The sequence below is a fragment of the Anopheles moucheti genome, chromosome 3 (assembly GCF_943734755.1).
Source record: "Anopheles moucheti chromosome 3, idAnoMoucSN_F20_07, whole genome shotgun sequence".
NCBI classification, from domain to species: domain Eukaryota; kingdom Metazoa; phylum Arthropoda; class Insecta; order Diptera; family Culicidae; genus Anopheles; species Anopheles moucheti.
Genome location: NC_069141.1, coordinates 25,200,739 through 25,217,932, shown reverse-complemented (window position 1 = coordinate 25,217,932; position 17,194 = coordinate 25,200,739). Strand labels below are relative to the sequence as shown.

Below are 17,194 nucleotides of genomic sequence, written 5' to 3'. Positions count from 1 at the left end.
GTTAAGTACTTATTTTTGGCTGTTCAATGATGCTTGTTCTGCAGCAATATACCATCCCAACTTGGATATTTTCGTTAAATTTGAAATTTATTTATAATTTCATAATACAAAGTACGATTTTGTACCAAGATTCATAAGCAATTCATTTCCACTCATCGCTTCACGAAATTTCTGTCCATGGCACCATTCGACCGTTGAATGTTGTTGCGATTCGATCGGATGCGCGATTCGACTGTTTCACTGGCGGCCGCACGCTTAAATTGCTTCGTTACGAACTCTTTATCGTACTCCCGGCCAGCCGACGCCGACTCCTCTCGGTGATCTTCCGACTCATACCGCTTCACGTTTGATTCCCGTTCCTTTTCGCGCCATTGTGCATTGCTCATCATTGCTAGACGCTTCTCCTCTAGCTCCTTCTCACTGAATGTTCGTTTCGTTTCCTTTGGTTTGGTCCAGCTTGGTTTCTGCTTCGATTGCTCTGCTTTTATCTCTTCGCGCTTGTACAGTCGCACTTCTGGGCGCGACGATGAGGTATCCAACTTTTCGCCGGAAGCGGTTACGAGTCCAAAGTTTCGTATCTTTTTGATCCGCCTTTCATCGTCGGAATCGCCAGTGAACGGTCGTGATTGTGTATGTTGTTCCGCTGCGTCAGAATCGGATGATGATGAACTTGAAGAAGGTGTTCTTCGTGGTTTGGTTGAAGGCTTCGGCTTCACTGGAGTACAACTTCTTCTACGCGGACTTCGGGAACGGGATCGGCGCTTAGTGTCCTTCGTCCTTTTTCTATGCGTTGATGTCGATCGTGAACGGGATCGACGCTTCACATCCTTTTGGGGTTTCTTTTCCGCTGATACCGACCAGGAACGACGACCTCGGCTGTTTTTGTCTTTCGCCGTGTAAACTTTGCGCTCTGGAGATCGATTGTTGGATCGTCCTGGTGGTGACTTATTCCTGTACCTATCACTACTTCTATCCCTCTTTAAATTATTGCGCCTTCGATCTGTTTCTTCAGATGAGTCTCTTCTGCTTTGTCTCACTTCTCGTGGCCGATCGTTCCTTCCGTTTCTTCCCTTGTCTCGGCTCGTTTCTTCACGGTTGTCACGTTTGCCACGATCTTCACGCCTTTCGTGATGATTAACACTACGCTTTCGCGATTCTCTTCTATCCGCATCTGAAGAATTGGAACTTTCACTCCGACCGCGTCGCTGTTTTTTCTTCTTTGTACCACTGCTGCCCATTACATCCAGCTCTTGGGATAGTTTTGCATACTTCATGCTGAGCAATTTGTCAATGCTAACACCGTCTTGGTGTTCTCCTGTCACTTTTTTATACTTCTCCGCTAACAACTTATCCAAATCGGCGCTTCGCTCGCTATCACTTCCTGATCCGCTACTGCCGCTGTGCTTTTTACCCTTCCTCCTCTTCTTTTGGCTTTTCTTGCTTTTCTTAGCCTTTTTATCCTTTTTAACTTTCTTTTCCTCCGAATCTTTTAAGCTTTGGTCGCCTTTTAGCAACCGATGCAGCTCCTTTAGTTTAACCGGATTCTGAAGAATTTTCTGTCGGGATTCCATCTCCTTTTGCTTGATCAACATCAACGGATCCTCCATGAGCTTCCGGGCAAGGTCTACCTGATCGTTGCTAAGCACATCCTTGTGCTGTCGGATGGAGAACGGTATGCACTCATGCTCGACGTGATTTTTTGGCTGTGCAACACCGAACGTGGAATTGGACGCTTTTTCCTGTGCATCCAGCTCTTCGAACGTTTTGTCGATGGTGCGCCCGAGTAGATATTCCTCTCGATTGACCAACTGTGACGGTCCACGGTACATCCACTCGAGCTTCTTATCACTGTCATCGGTTGGAAGGATGCCTGATTTTTGTCCGATACTTTTTAGCTCTTCCCGATTCCGTTCCTCGTCGATTTCGCGACGCAATTCGTTCAGACGACGCTTTTCGGCCGCTTCTTGCTGTTCTGCCTTCCATACGCGCTCCTGGTTTTTCATCGTGTTCGGGTGCCATGACTTCTTCGTGTTCTAATAATTGGATTGTATCATAGTATAGTTAAAACAACATTCGTGAATTGCTGGCATTATGCTTCACTTACCAGATCGCCTCCACCCATTTTGAACCACTTTTCATACAATATTTAATCGATGGCAAATGCGCGTTCCTGGCCTATTCCGAGATATTTGGATTGTTTTGTTTTCATACTGCTTGACAGCAACCCTGCCTGCTTGACAGGTGGTTTGGGACATTATAATTGCCAAGGGCACTAGAAACACTTTACCTAACGGTGATGAATATTGAGTACATTTGCTAGAAATTACGTGATATTATTTTTACGACATTCTGTCATTAAAAATCTCTATTATTTCCTCATTTAGTATTTTTTATTCAATGTGATGTAAATGTATTTGCGCCCTTTGTGCATCTGGCAACCCTGTGCCATCTGTCAGATTTGGAGCACCAAAATGACAGTTACGATTCCACATCGCCAAGAAAGTTGACACGTTTCGTTACGTTTACGTGTTTTTTGGTCCTGTTTCTTCGCGTAGCGGTCCATCGACGCAGCTTTCCGATTGTGGGCATTCGTTGCGGCTTCATTGGTTCCACAGAAATTACGGTACGCACCGTGAATAGATCACCTGGTATCGAGTGCAGTAAATAGTGTCGATTTCGCGAAGAATCTGTCCAAGTTAAATTCTAAAATGGTTGAGGATACGAAAGATCTAGGATTCACCAAGGAGGAGGAATTGCTGCTACAGGATTTTAGCCGGAATGTGAGCACCAAATCGAACGTACTGTTTTACGGCAGTGCATTCATCGTATCGGCGGTGCCTATCTGTAAGTGGAACCGGCTTAAATGCTTTCCAGCATGGGGAAACGTTACTCTCATTTATGATTTGCTGATTTTCGTGTTGTACCACACTTGCAGGGCTGTTCTGGAGAGTGCATCAGATGGAACTGCTACCGTCGGTAGTGTTCTTCGTGATTGTCACCGCATTGTGCACGTACCTGTTGGCTATGGCTTACCGTAACACGAAGTTCACGATGAAGCACAAGATTGCGATCAAGCGCGAGGATGCGGTGACCCGCGAGATGACCGCACAGCTGGCCGACGACAAGAAGATGAGCCGCAAGGAGAAGGATGAGCGTGTGCTGTGGAAGAAGATCGACGTAGCGGAATACGAGGCGACCACTTTCTCGATCTTCTACAACAACGCTCTCTTCCTGGCCGTGGTCATTTTCGCCAGCTTCTATCTGCTGCGATCGTTCACTCCGACCTTCAACTACATCTTCTCGATGGTGGGTGCCGGTGGACTGTTGGCCCTGCTGTCGACTGGAAAATCGACGTAAATAGGGTCGTAATAGGGCGCCGGAGGGATTCTGCACGCACATTATACAGTCTCCTTGTTAGCATCAGCGAATCCATCGTATGCTGGTGAACGAACAGGCGCAATCAATTCTCCCTGTTTATTTTCCCAACAGCAACAACAATAAGACTCACATAAATAATTTAAACTGCGAGTGTGCCCGTTTTGGTGCACGCATTTTCGCACCGTTACGAACTGAGACATTCATTCACTGCTACACTGTACGTTGTATGGTCGCCGTTCGGCTAAACAAAAATCATTCGAAGCATCGCTCAGTAAAGATTAAGTTACTAAAAGTATCTGCAGAGTTATGGCATCAACTTTACGAACGAAACAAGTAACATCCGAACAAAAGTATTTAACGTCGAAAACGTGTCAATTCGTTCATCGATTCCGTATCACTTTCGACGAACAATGCCGAATTGCTTAATCGATTATGACGCGCGGACGAAGGCGCACTGAAGACACGCACACTGTGACGCGTGTGACGTCATGAGCCCTTTTCAAAACAAAAGCACACACTTCACAACATTACGCAGAAGGACAACAACGTGAAAAACGCGAGCTTCCAAAGCCAGTGAATTTTGGGAAAATTCTCCATCCAAAATTGGTGCATCATTCAGAAAAAAGTGCAACGAAACAGGTCGACAATCTTCTTTGGTCATTGTGAACGGTTTGGTACAGTGAAAGTGGAATATATTTAGCGAACTTTGGTTGCGTGTTTACATTCTCTGCGAGCGAAAAAATCACCATCAATTTGTCGCCCACTTGAAATTGAGCTCTATAATATGGACTACGAGGAGTTGGCAACGATGGTGGAGGAGCAAAATCAATCGGTAAGCCCCAAAATGTGATCCCATTCATGTGGTAAAAACGTGCCCAAGGTCTAGTGTAAATTATGTTTTGCAAGCGGACGGAAATGACGATAAAAACAAAGATGGCGACGGCTAACAGCAGCGCGTGAGGTTGTTTGTTTTGATTTGGGCTCAACGTGCGGGACCTTGAGATTTTAATTGCTGTTCTCCGCATTTTTCGTGGTAGATTGTTGTGCAGTGTTGTGACAATGGTCTAGCATATTGTTTTAGGCATACAATTTTGTAGCAAGCGTGTATGTTTTTAGCCTATTTTTGATACGCTTCCGCAATGACAACACCAAAGGTTCGTTTTGCTACCCCTTCGCGTGGCCATGACGTCATTGATCAGTTGACGAAATGGTGCTTGGATTTCTATCTTTCTCTCTCGCTCTCTCCCTCCCTTTGTTGTACACAAGCAGGCGCAGAGAAATAGAATGTAGGGGATGAAGCCACCCTTAAGAAGGGTTCGATGACCAGCTTTGTGCAGGTATTCCAACAAAGGGTGCAATATTTAGCTGCGACGCCATTTCTAGAGCGTCTTGGGCTTGGGGTGCTTAGATGATTTTGATTTTATCTCAATATGAGGGATAACAGTTTTGGTGTATTGCTTTTTAGTACAGAATTTGATTTGGGAACTTCACCACATGTTATGAACAAGAAAGTGTCTAATAAAAACGTAGGTTTATTTAAGGAAAACATTTTTACGCATTCTGAGCGTTCATAACATTAAGTGTACGTCTTAGTATGTCAATTACTGTACCATTCATCTGATGCTTTCGTGAAAAAGATGCAAACAAAGCATCTTTTAAAATGGCAATTTTCACAAGTATTTTCTCACCCCTGGATTTGGCTACGCAATCGAAACCATTCTCATTCTCTCTTGGCCACACCGATTTCCAATGCGTAATACACCCTGCACACTGCTCTGCTCCCTTCCGAAACAGCCCTTTGCTCGGTCCTGCTCTCTTTCTGTAGCTCTCCCACTGTCTCTCTGTCCATCGTAAATGTTTTTGTTGAGAGCGAAAAACAGGCTGCAATTCTAAACGCAAATTACGTCGTTGGCCTTAACCGAGAGAAAACCGATTTCGCTTGTAGCGGGCGGCATGTAGGAGGAGGGGGAGGGAGTACTGGGTGGACAGTTTACCGCCGATTCGCAACTTGAATGGCGCAGCATCGTCGTTCTGTTGCCGTTGGTCCGCTTTGTGGGGAGGGTTGTTTCGTGGGGTTCCGCCGTTCCGTGTAGTGTGTTCCGCGCGCTTGAATCATCCGTGTCGGGTTGGAAACGTTCCTGGTGTGTGTGTGTGTTTGTGTGCGTGTTTATGGCTAGTGTCCGTACTGGATAAACCGGGATCATCCAGGACCGCTGATTGCAACAAACACCTGCAAGAGATCCACGTGCAGTGAGCCGCGAAACCGATTGATCGAGGAAAAGGATCTTCTCCCCTCAAAACGCACGATCGTGTCTCGGCTTGGGAACCATCGGGAATCGGAACCAAACACTCCTAGGTTTTATACTCCCGGCACCCATAATTGTCCATAGAACTCCAGTGTCCTTTCTACGTGCTTTCGTTGGATTTTTTGTTTGCCATCCGGCAACAACTAACCTACACACAGGTAACTTGGTTTGCGGCTCTCCACTGGGGGGCTTTCACGTGGAGGGATTTTTTTGCGTCGTGCCTGTTTTTTTTTGTCGTATAAATACAGAACCAGAATTTCTGCACATAGGAGATTAGGAGATTTGCTGCCAGACGGGGAAAAATGTCCTCCCTTTTGCTCTCACCCGGCTATCCTTTAACGATCTTTCTCTCTAAATCCGCGTATGTAACCCGCGCATATTTGCCGAACTGCCCTTCCCGTACCCCGCTATGCCCCGTCCCATCGGATGAGAGGTAAAGTTGTTGCGTCTTGTTGAATTACGTCGCAAACCGTCATGTAATGTAATGCCACCCGGTATGTGAACATTTTCCAAAAGTCGTACAAAATACCTTAACTTTTGTCTCAACAACGTTAAATACCTTGAGTAAAGAGAGCACATAAACGCAAAGAATAGAAGGATAAAGAAACCGGAATGCTGAAGGATTGGACCTATTGTAAGGAATGGATGCAGGATAGGTGGCGGTAAGAATCACCACCGATGCGTAATAAATCGTCACCGTCGAGAGCTGTTGCGTCTCGGTTGGTCAAACTGTGCAGAAAATGTCAGTCGTCTCTCGTCTCTAGAGGTGTGTTAATGACGTCGCTATCGTTCACCAGTGCTCGTTCTGTTATCCGACCTCTCTAGTGGATTGATAATACGTTTCACTTCGGGGGGCCACCGGCATGATTTATTAATAGTGCATTGCCAAGGGGTGGAAAACATGGGGCTGGGAAAACTTCGAACTGCAACTGGTGTTGTTGCAGGTTTGTGAAGATCATTCGGAACATTTGTTCTGTAATGCCATGCTCACATCGTTTATGCATTCTATTTTCGGACAGTTTTTAAACATAGAAAGAATTTAGAATACTTAAATTACTTTAAGACTAATTTAAACGATTTTCTCGAATTGTGTTCTGAGTCCTAGCCAGAGCTAACCCTTCAACTTTGTAGGCCTAATTGTTGTTTATTAACAGCGGTCCTCGTTTGACAGCAGACAGCGGGGCGAAAAAGACTGTCGAGAGAGAGGGCGAAACGATACGTCGGTCAGGCTTAGGGCCGTTCATCCGAACCGCTCGATCCTTCGGAGGTTCGGATGAATCTAGGAAGGAGTAATGACCGCTATCGGGAGGAAAGAAAAAGGATAAAAGTGCGTGCAAAGAGGCACCAGGCCTCTTTTTATCGCAGAAAGCAGAATTGAATTTTTTAATGTTTTAAAATAAAGCTAGATATTAAAGAAACTTCTAGCTTTCTTAATCGACGAAAAGGGCATCGTTGCTGGACGCAACACTAATCGTGGGTAGATTAGGTGCAGTACATTGTTTCGTACAAAATACGAACAAATCGCCTTGTTCAACAAGTTCTCACAGTGTTGTAATTGTATTTAAAAAATGCCATTTGTTTATATTAACGTTTGATCATATTCAACTGTTCCTCGTATACAACATTTGACAAATGGTTGTTTGGTTTTGTCTTCTACTTCACAGGAGCGTAAGGAAAGTGGAAAACGAGGTCGCAAACCAGGTCGTAAGGTATCGACTGAGAAGATCGACATGAAGGCTAAACTCGGTAGGTATAATAAACGCTCAGTACGCAACGGTGATCTGCAGAGAATCTTCCTTCCCTATAAGCACCTCCGAGCAGTTGCCATTAGTTCTAATGATTCTAATATTTTCCTTCGCCATTTCATTGCTACCACAACCAAGCAGAACGCAGCCGGCAAAGTGCTCGTGAGTGTCGTGCCCGCAAGAAGCTTCGCTACCAATACCTGGAGGAGCTGGTGACCGATCGCGAGAAAGCCGTGGTTGAGCTGCGCCACGAGTTGGAGAAGCTGTACAATTGGGCGCTGGAAGTTGAGGCCGGCCGTTGCCCGGACGGTTTGCAGGAGCTGCTCGAGGAGTTGGGCGCCATGAAGCAGGAATAAAATGGCCACCGGCTTGGTTTCGTCGTCGGGTTGTGTTTATGTTTAATAACGGATAAAAACCAAGTACCGATGCTTCCTTTTGACTGAGCTTTTTGGGTTTCGGAAGGTAGGCCTGCTGCTGCGGTGCTGTATGAAGTACGCGAGCAAAGGGCAGCTCGCGCGCTGGCCTTCCATTTCCTTTGCATTTGGTTGCACATAAATATTAGTACACAGCTTGCTTTCCTTCTTGTATATTTTCTCCGTTACGTTTGAGTATTTCTGTTCGATGAGCATTTTGCCAAAAAAGAAACGAGCTCCAGTGTGCGGAAGAGCGGTGATTAAGAAAAGCTACATAAAAAATGAAAAAATAATGAAAGTAAAGCAACAAAACAAAAAAAAGAAGAAGGAAGTAACCCCAATCTGAACATGACCTAAAGACACAAGTTTTACAAATACGAGTGGAAAAAAGCCATTACCTTTTTTCTCGATCTGAGGAAAGTGTAAATGAAGTTAGCAACCCCGTACACAAACTTTATTCAGTTGGTGTGTATATTAATGCGTCTAGTTTTACGATAATAGTATGGTACAAACAAGAAAAATCCACAAACATAGGTTTCGGATAGGCCTGAAGGCAGGTGATAGCAGGTCAAGATTCACCCAAATGCTAGGTGACCCGTATATACGTTACATATTAGGCAGGTTTATGGTTAAGTGCGTTTGTGTTAGATTTTACTCGCAAAAAGAAAATAAACAGCTCACTAGAGGAAGATGGTGTTATATTTTGTAATTTGCCAAACCAGGAAAACTGCACTAACGTTCCTGTTCGTGCAGTTAAAAAGGAAAGTTAGGACTCGTTCCGTGTTGTTTTTGCACCACGCTATGTGAAAGAGATTTATCAGCTTCGATGTGACACATCTATGTACTGGTAACATTGCGTAGAAGGTGAATAAATGATCATTTTGCTTAAGGAAAGAGAATATGAAACCAATATTTTTGTACGATATATTTGTGAATTTTAATAATAAACATAACATTTCCTCCATCATTCTAAACTTTCGTTCTACATAATTTGAAGTTTGCTTTAATTTTACCTGCAGCTATAAAAACAGGAAAGCAAAGCTGAAGAACAATTGCTCCTTGAGCTGCATTTTTATTTTTTTTAACAAAACAATATGTTATAATAACAAATCTGAATGCGTAACGATTTAAAAAGTAAAGAAATTGGTTAAAAATTTAAATTCTACATTAGTTTTAATATTTCTTGATAGATGGCGTTGCGAACTCCCCCTGCAGCGCCCCTCGTGGTCGATTTTGGAAACAATATTAAATTTAAATTTAAAAATTGAAGTTTAGGTTTATCTTTTTGGAGTAAGAGCACATCTTTGGATGAAAAAATGGAAAAGAATTTAGCATAGAATCACCAGAACACATCAGGGAAGGTTTGAGACTTGAAGATATTTGTGATATGCAACCAGAAACACCAGAGAACACGGAATGTATGATTTTTTCTCATTTTATTATGCAACAATAGCATCAATTCTACTGCTCAGCGTACAGTGTCTTCAACAGAAGGAAGAATAATATGTACAATAATACCGGTAAAAGTCCGAATGTTAAAAACATCACAAATCCTACCAGCTGACAAGCACAGTCTCATGCATGAGGCTACGCACTTAGCAGCATGGCCCAGCTCTGTGCGTGAGCCTTGCCATGGCTGGTGAATCGCTATAAATTCTTCAACATTTGCTTCCTACTACCTAGCCATCCTTCTTAGCCTCTAGCGCAACGCATCTCCTCGGGCCGCAGGTCGTGAGCTGCTGCCGTTAAGAGATGCCTTACTTAAAATTTGGTTCCGTTAGCTTTTTTTGAGCAATCCGCAAACTCCGAATTGCTATGCGCGCACGCGTGTGTGTGTCTATGTGCAAAGATGGACAGGATCAGGAACGCAGGGAACAAACTCAACTGAAGCGGACTGTTTCACAAAAACAGACCCCATCCGTGATCCGTTCGCACCCGCCGTTAATTTCCCGTTTGTCCCTAGCGTGGACGGCATGTTACAATTGGCATGTTATATGTAATGTAAAAACAAAGGTAAAAAACAAACACTGGTTACTTTTAACAACACGAAAGTACACAAAAAACACAACATAAAACAACAAACAAACATTCGCAACGGGTCGGATGCAGTCGCTCACGTTGCAAGGCTGCATAAATAAGGAATGCTCCAAATTGGTACATTTGGAACACATTCCGCGGTTTAGCCTGTAAGGTGTGCGCATTTGCGTGCATCGTGTTGCAGAATTGCGGTGCTAATGTGTTTCTTGTTTGGGTGTCAGTCTCACAAGGGGGGGGAATCAGTCAGTCACTCCGGAAGCTGGACACGATCCATCCACTATCTGGCCGTTGGCAGCGAGAAGCCGGTGGGCGTCTGGTACTGGAACGGTGCCAGCTGGAGCAGCTGGAATGGTTGCGGCTGGGACTCGAGCTGGAAGCTGCCACCGGGATTGGATGGTGCTGTCAGGGCGTAGGTAGCCTGCGGTTGACCGAACCCGGTAGTGTGATGGAGACCGGATGCGGCGCCAGCGGATGGTGGCGTGACCATCACTTCCTGGTGGTTCGAACCGGAACCGTAGTGATCGGACCCGCTGTGGAGTCCGTACTGGCCGTACTGGCTACCGTCCTGACCGGTCGACTGAGGTGCCGTACCGTAGTCGGCCCCCTGAGAGGATTGGCTCGGGAAGGTAGATGGACCGTATTTGGACTGTTGGCCGTAATGGATGAGCTGCTGGTTGAAGAAGCTAGTGGCATCTGGACTACCGTACTGTTGTTGCTGCTGCTGCTGTAGTTGTTGCTGTTGTTGCTGTTGCTGGTGATACTGCTGGAGTTGATCCTGGTGCTGCTGTAGAAGAGCTTGCTGTTGCTGCTGCTGCTGTTGCTGCTGCTGCTGTGCTTGCGACTGATGTCCGGAATCGCCATGGTAGATGGTGGTCTGCGTGTAGTGTGCACCATGATCAGTGCCGGTGCTCAGTGAGGAGTAGGACGCACCCATACCCGTCTGTCCCTCGCTGTTATCCTCCGTGACCGGGGCGCTCGAGGGCTGTTGCGATTGCTGTTCCGTCTTTTTCGATTTCTTGCCCTTGCTCTTCTTATATCCGGTCTTGGTCGTACGGCGGTAGCTGTCTTCCGATCCGGCGTACTCTTCGTGCTGCTGCGACTCGAATGGATGTAGTCTCGTGTTCGAGTAGCTCGAAATGTCCTTGTCGAAGGGGAACGGGAAGGAGGCCGATTTCACTGGCACCGGGTAGGGAACCTTCTTCTCCACCGGGTAGGGTTGCGGTATGTACACCTTCACCGGATACGGGACCTTCTTTTCCACCTCGACCTTCACCGGCACCGGGACCTTCTTTTCGACCTCAACCGGTACCTTCACCTCGACCGGATACGGAACTTTCTTCTCCACCGGGTATGGTACGGGCTTTGGGACTTCGTACGGCACCTTCACCTCCACGGGAACCGGAACCTGCACCTGCTTGTACACGGGGTAGGGCTTTGGGACGTGGACCACCTTCTCGACAATCTTCTCCACCGGATACGGTTTGTCAACGTGCACGATCTTCTCTACCGGGTACGGTACCTTCACCTCCACCGGATACGGTTTCGGTACGTGAACCGGTTTTTCGACGATCTTCTCCACCGGGTACGGCTTCGGAACGTGCACGACCTTCTCCACGATCTTCTCCACCGGGTAAGGTTTCGGGACGTGGACGATCTTCTCCACCGGCACGTGCACCACCTTCTCGACGATCTTTTCCACCGGGTAGGGTTTCGGCACGTGTACAATCTTCTCCACCGGCACCTGGACGACCTTTTCCACCGGGTACGGTTCCTTCTTGACCACCGTCTTGACGTGATTGTGATGGTGATGGTGATGATGGTGCTTGATCTTAATCTTCTCCTTCACGATGTTATGTTCGCCATAGTCGTAATGTTGGCTTTCGCCCACGGCCGCGTCTGGTGCGTCCGAGGTCGTATCGATGACGCCCTTGTCCGAACGCGTCGTCAGCTCCGGCGTTTTGCGCGTCTGCGTTTCCGGGTCACCGTCCGCGCCGGCGGGCTTCTTTGACTTTTTGCCCTTGGGCTTACCGAGAAAGATGTGGATCTTCTTGCCGGTTTGGCGCTTCTCGTGCTTCTTCACCGCCTGCCACTGACGATCTTCGGCCGGTGTTTGTTCCAGCATCGATAGCCCTCCGTCATCGTGCCCGTCGGTGTTCGGGTGCAGCTTTCTGCTTTCGAACTCCAGCGCCAGTGTTGCCGAGATGACGACAGCCACCGATGCCACCAGTATCTGGGTGTGCACAAATAAGAATGCAGATTCAAAGGTTATTCGAAGTGTAGTTTAAGTTAAGTACTATTTAGTGCACTGTACATCAGTAATAGTGACCACACAATCCAAAGACATTTATCGGACTAGTCATGTCAACTGAGTCATATTAATTATTGGTTCCAAACAATTATAATTATATATCTGGTTTAATACCATGAGCTCCGAAAGATATTTAAGCATAATCCAGCCAGACTGCTTCTAGCTTACTACACGAATCCCGACAACTTTGCCACTAAAATCGTGAGGTCATTTAATTTCGTTTATCAGAATAAAAACAGTCGAACATAAATAAAACCTTATGAGAGATAAAAGGATAAGATAAAATTATCGATGCACGAGAGATCTTCATGTTCTCTGATGTTTTCCTTATTCACGCTATTTGCAGATCAATTCAGATATCCATATTCATCGGTCTTGTTGGATTCATTTCTCTCTGAGTACATAGCTGAGTAAACATCATAGTTGTAGTAGATCCAAGAGTCACAATATCACAAATAAACTATCCTTTTCACGAATTCCTTTCATAAGTCACTTTGTATGATACTTTTTAAGCAGTTTATACTTTGTCATATATCTGCTTAAGATCACTGAAGTAGATATTCACATCATATTCAACACAATGTTCCATACACACATTCCATTGCACTATTCAGTTCTTGATTAGCAGTGGATGTCATTGGATAATTATCATTCTCACTACACAATCTGGTAAAATCACAACTGCCTCGTAAGGCTACACAAAATAAAGCTTCAAACGAAGGCACCAAACGCAAGATCCTTACCGTAAACTTCATTTCGATACACTTATGGATGGACGGAGAGTACAAAGTTTACTGGTTGAATGTTCGACCAGCGCAAGCCTATTTATATATTAATTAACCAACCCAACCGTATCCGTGGCGGGTTTTGGCCTCCGAGGCACTGTTTTGAAGTTCGGCCTGTTTCCCACCACCCAACGCCGGACTGTTCCAGAAACGAGTGTGGTGGGGGGGAACCTTTTCGTTGGAAAATTTGCTGAAAAATTAGTCGAACAACCACCAAAGGGGGAGTTCGTTTGCATTGGACGCGCGCAATCTATGTTGCGGGCCGTGTCCGGATCGGTCGTGCAATGTTTTCCGGACTCGCTTTTCCATGCCATCACGAATGGAGAAGGCACGAGACGGTGGCGGGCAAACACCTGCCCTGGTGTAAGGGAAATTGTTGTTGCCATCACGCTCTCCAGTAAAAGGGCTTCCATTTTTAGCGCCAATTAAAAGCACCAGCTGCAACCAGTGCACCCGCGGTGCAGGTGAGTATACTTTCGCTTTTCTTTTCCTATTTCCATCCAGCACACAGCCGGTTACATGGTTTCGCGTGGATAGGGTGCAGACGGGCGACGACGCTTTGCGCTGGGGGTTGCCTTCTCCCTCGCACGAAGCTACTTTCTTTTGTTTTTCGTTTGTCAGCACCTACCAACCGGGGGCAGGGCGAATGCTTCTTTCCGCGCGTGCAAAAGCTGCGCAAAATGGCGGGGATGATGATGATGAATATGATGAGTTCGTGTGTTGTGGTTGGGTGTGCAAATCCGCTCCAAACAGGAGGAAATGCACGAAAACGATGAAACCAAGAAAAAAACATTTCAAACAAGCCGGTAGCGCAGGTAAAGCAGAGGTAAAACACAGAGGCGGACAAAAGGGAAAAATAGATTGCGGCTGACCGCACGAATGTGCGAATGGTTATGCAGATAAGGGGAAGCCGGTGCCTACCAGTATCATAGGGGGTGGTGAACGTAATAATAGCACCAGAAAGCCCTTTACAGTGCAGAAGATTCTCACTGACGGATCGATTAAAATCCAACACATTGACCCAATTAAAAATGGAATTCGAAATCCAGAATTTTACTTGGCAACCAAAGAGCAAAGATAGTTCGTATTTTGATAACAAGTACAAGTCAGTACTTACTTACTTACTTATTTTCTTACTTACTTACCTACTTAATTACTTACTTACTTATATATTTTGTCACTTACTTACTTACTTACTTACTTATTCTTCTTGAGTTTTTTTCATCTCATCTTTTTTAAGTTCATATCGTTTTCTCTTGTGAATTTACCTTGATATTAACGTGTTTTATCATTGTCAACCATTTTTTAATAAACTATTTTTAATTCTACATTTTATTTCTTGGTATTTCTTTGGCTGTTAATGTATCAGTCAGGAAAATTTCAGCTCTATTTCGATTTTTATTGTTATTTTTCCGAGGTAGTCTTTCAAGTAATTAAACAGACAGTTAAGTTACTTCCCTAACACCTATCTCAACGTCTTGAATATAAGTATTTTGGTAATAAAGGGAATATAAACATCGTTATATGACTCAGACCCATAATTTACCGGTAGTTCTTTTCAACATGCTTCAAATAGTATTGCACTGACCGGCCATAGTTGTATAGAGTTCAATTGAATCCAACAAACACTCCTGGTTTCTCTATTGAAACCGAAGAAGCTCCGTTTGCGCTTTAAGACATTCAAATAACTCATTCCATGCCGCGAGAAATAGTAAAATAATTTGCTTCTTCCCTTTTCCCACCGGCTGCAAGTAAGGCTGCATTTAAATGCACCCCCCGAAGGAGCTGAACACACACATCGCTTATTGATCGGTAGCAAGCGCCTTTGCCATGTCTGCACGTTTGCGCGGTGGTTTAACTTACTCGCGTGAACTTTCCTGCGTGCGGGTACGGTTTCGTGACAGTGGCGGACCACGAACGGCAAAGCCCTAGCGGACGAACGAGCTGTCAAAGTAAAATGCATCGCACGCCCTGCAGGTCTAGTGCATCGTGCAGGCCGTGCAGATGCATATGCACAATACGGGGCGGGCCGTTTTACCGCCGTAAAGTTCGATCAACTTTCGATGTTTGAGGAAAGAAAAAAAAAACCCCGAGAGGAAAATGTTATGGAAAATTGCAAAGATGGCTACGCTATTCGAACGAAGCCTACAAAGGTTTGAATAACGTATTTATTTGAAGTTAGTTTAGTATAGCAGTAATAGTCTTCGTGTACTTAATACAACAGCTTGGGTCTTTGGCTTCTAATGTCATGAGAAAGACACCAGACAGTCTAAAGGAGATTCATAATAATATAAGTTGAAGGTCACAAATCAAAAACCGAATAATCGAAATAAAACTAGTAAACTCCCGATATAAGCAGGTCTCAGCTGGTTTTTCTGGACTTCCTGGAATACTTTGACTTTCTCAGTACTTCGGTAACATGCGCGCTTGCCTGTTCACATTTCCGAAAGCATAAACGAGTAGATAGAACGTGCGTTGCGTGTATGGAAACAAATTCGGTTAAGTAAGAGCCTCGGCAAAGCAGGAAGACTTTGCTAGCACTTGTTCAACCTGTTGCGTCTCACACTTGCAAATTAGGCGGCTTCCATTGAAAGTTGCTAGCTTCTGCCCTCCTGTGTGATGCTTAAGCATTGCGTGCCACCCGATCTAACTGCCCGAGTGCGTTTTGATTCACACACTTCCCGGCTTCTGTTTTTGCAGTCGCTTCCCACACGGTTCTGGGCTGGAAGGCATACACTCGATCGCTCACAATCGAGAAGATCCATCCGATATGGAACAAACGAAAACAACGGCTCGAGCTGCAAAATGAAAATGAAACCACATTGGGTGGTACAATGCATTTACCTAACAGTGCGGCCATGTTACGTGCGTGTGGAAGAAAGTTCCAACGGCGGGGTGAGGCCCGTTAGTAATCAGCATGTTTTTCTTTTGCTGTAGCAGCTTGCCGCGCTGCACTTCCCATTTCAATTATGTGTATCGTGGAGTGGAGATTCGCTGCAGTTACTCCCCGTATGCCTTGCCCATCGTTGCTACCCTTTATGTTATTGTGCGTTTGGGGACAGCCACTATAGACAATTGGAATACATTGCGTTACCCATCGACGTGTGCGTGCGTGCAGTTTGCACTTTCTGCAGGGTGGGTGCATTTTGCTGCAGTTGTTTTGCATAGGTGAGATTTTTCCGCTTTTCCACCCACCAGTACGACCATGTTACCATGTTGTTGCCTTGTAGCTTGTCTGTACATATTGCGCAATTTTACTAGAGAGAAAGAGAGAGAAAGAGACAGGAGGTTTGGAACAACGATGGCATCAGTGCAACCCTGTCGGGGAAGTGCCCGTTGCGGAGAAAAATAAATATGTCTAGCATAATTGTTAGTGCGTTTATTTTATTGCGCCCATCGGGCGGAAGACCGGTGGGCGGGTGGCGAAAATCTGGGCACCCCGTGCCAACCATCAATTTCCTCGGTGCCATTAAAATGTGGAAAAGCGGTACAGTGGCTTCCTGCTTCCTACACACGCTTTAGCTCATTAGCGATGGTAAAGCGTTTGTTTAGGGGCGAACATGTTAGTGCACCCCCGGACCGATCCGGATCTATGGCCCAAACCGGGCAACAATGGGTAGGTAAACCTAATTAATGTAGTATTTGTTATATATTTTTTCTGTTTGTTATAGAGGATAACGAAGATACAATCTTTTTGTTGTGCTTGTGTGTTTTTTTTCTGTCCATGGCAATAACGTGATGGATGGGAGTCATTCCAATCACATAACAATCTGGGTAAAATGTACAGATAATAGTGCGCAACCGGCTAATTGAAACGCTCAAATAATAATCTCATTTACACTATGTTTGCGTATGGGATAGTAATGGGAAATGATGTGTGTAACTTCATTTTTAACCATATTTTAAAAGCACATAATAAAGTGGTGAACAATGTAGGCATAAAGCAAGTGGTCCCTGTTTTCAAAAAGGGAGATGGAAAAAAACCACAGATAAAGATATTTTAAAGCAGTTGATTTTGTTTCAATTCTATGTTGATGAAGTCTTCCCGAATGTTGTTTCGCCACGCTGCCGATCGGTCTTTGGACGCCAATTAGACGTAGTTGTTTAAAAAGCCCACTCAAGCCGTGAATGTTACATTTGGAGGATTTGGCAATCGATTGAACTTACATTTTATACAAATATTGCCCACTAAATATCTGATCGCAGCTGAGGGTAAGGAAGG

General features: G+C 45.1%; 4 protein-coding genes across 5 annotated transcripts; 2 read left to right on the top strand and 2 right to left on the bottom strand.

Moving 5' to 3' along the window:
• Positions 1-33: 33 nt before the first annotated feature.
• On the bottom strand, positions 34-2,200 carry LOC128302334 (pre-mRNA-splicing factor CWC25 homolog). The gene is made up of 2 exons (XM_053039133.1): positions 2,105-2,200; positions 34-2,033 (listed from the first exon to the last, which is right to left on the bottom strand). The coding sequence occupies exons 1-2, from the start codon at positions 2,120-2,122 to the stop codon at positions 153-155; spliced, it is 1,899 nt and encodes a 632-aa protein (XP_052895093.1). The 5' UTR covers positions 2,123-2,200; the 3' UTR covers positions 34-152.
• A 316-nt stretch (positions 2,201-2,516) lies between these two features.
• Positions 2,517-3,673, top strand: LOC128302388 (translocon-associated protein subunit gamma). Its single transcript, XM_053039200.1, has 2 exons — positions 2,517-2,844; positions 2,936-3,673. Exons 1-2 carry the CDS (start codon positions 2,709-2,711, stop codon positions 3,355-3,357), a joined length of 558 nt encoding a protein of 185 aa, XP_052895160.1. The 5' UTR covers positions 2,517-2,708; the 3' UTR covers positions 3,358-3,673.
• Positions 3,674-3,914: 241 nt separating this feature from the next.
• LOC128300192 (REPTOR-binding partner) lies at positions 3,915-8,208 on the top strand. 2 transcript variants are annotated; one of them, XM_053036175.1, is made up of 3 exons: positions 3,915-4,210; positions 7,349-7,430; positions 7,571-8,208. In XM_053036175.1, the coding sequence occupies exons 1-3, from the start codon at positions 4,163-4,165 to the stop codon at positions 7,783-7,785; spliced, it is 345 nt and encodes a 114-aa protein (XP_052892135.1). In that variant the 5' UTR covers positions 3,915-4,162; the 3' UTR covers positions 7,786-8,208. The 2 variants fall into 2 exon arrangements, with proteins under 2 accessions (XP_052892135.1, XP_052892134.1); XM_053036174.1 differs by having other exon boundaries at positions 7,568-8,208.
• A 1,948-nt stretch (positions 8,209-10,156) lies between these two features.
• LOC128304039 (uncharacterized) lies at positions 10,157-12,942 on the bottom strand. The gene is made up of 2 exons (XM_053041161.1): positions 12,931-12,942; positions 10,157-12,109 (listed from the first exon to the last, which is right to left on the bottom strand). Exons 1-2 carry the CDS (start codon positions 12,940-12,942, stop codon positions 10,157-10,159), a joined length of 1,965 nt encoding a protein of 654 aa, XP_052897121.1.
• Positions 12,943-17,194: the final 4,252 nt, after the last annotated feature.

Coding starts and splice junctions, on each gene's coding strand:
- LOC128300192 (XM_053036174.1), top strand. CDS start 4,163: ATGGACTACGAGGAGTTGGCAACGATGGTGGAGGAGCAAAATCAATCG. Junction 4,211..7,348: donor TGGAGGAGCAAAATCAATCG/GTAAGCCCCAAA, acceptor TCTACTTCACAG/GAGCGTAAGGAAAGTGGAAA. Junction 7,431..7,567: donor CGACATGAAGGCTAAACTCG/GTAGGTATAATA, acceptor ACCACAACCAAG/CAGAACGCAGCCGGCAAAGT.
- LOC128302388 (XM_053039200.1), top strand. CDS start 2,709: ATGGTTGAGGATACGAAAGATCTAGGATTCACCAAGGAGGAGGAATTG. Junction 2,845..2,935: donor CGTATCGGCGGTGCCTATCT/GTAAGTGGAACC, acceptor CCACACTTGCAG/GGCTGTTCTGGAGAGTGCAT.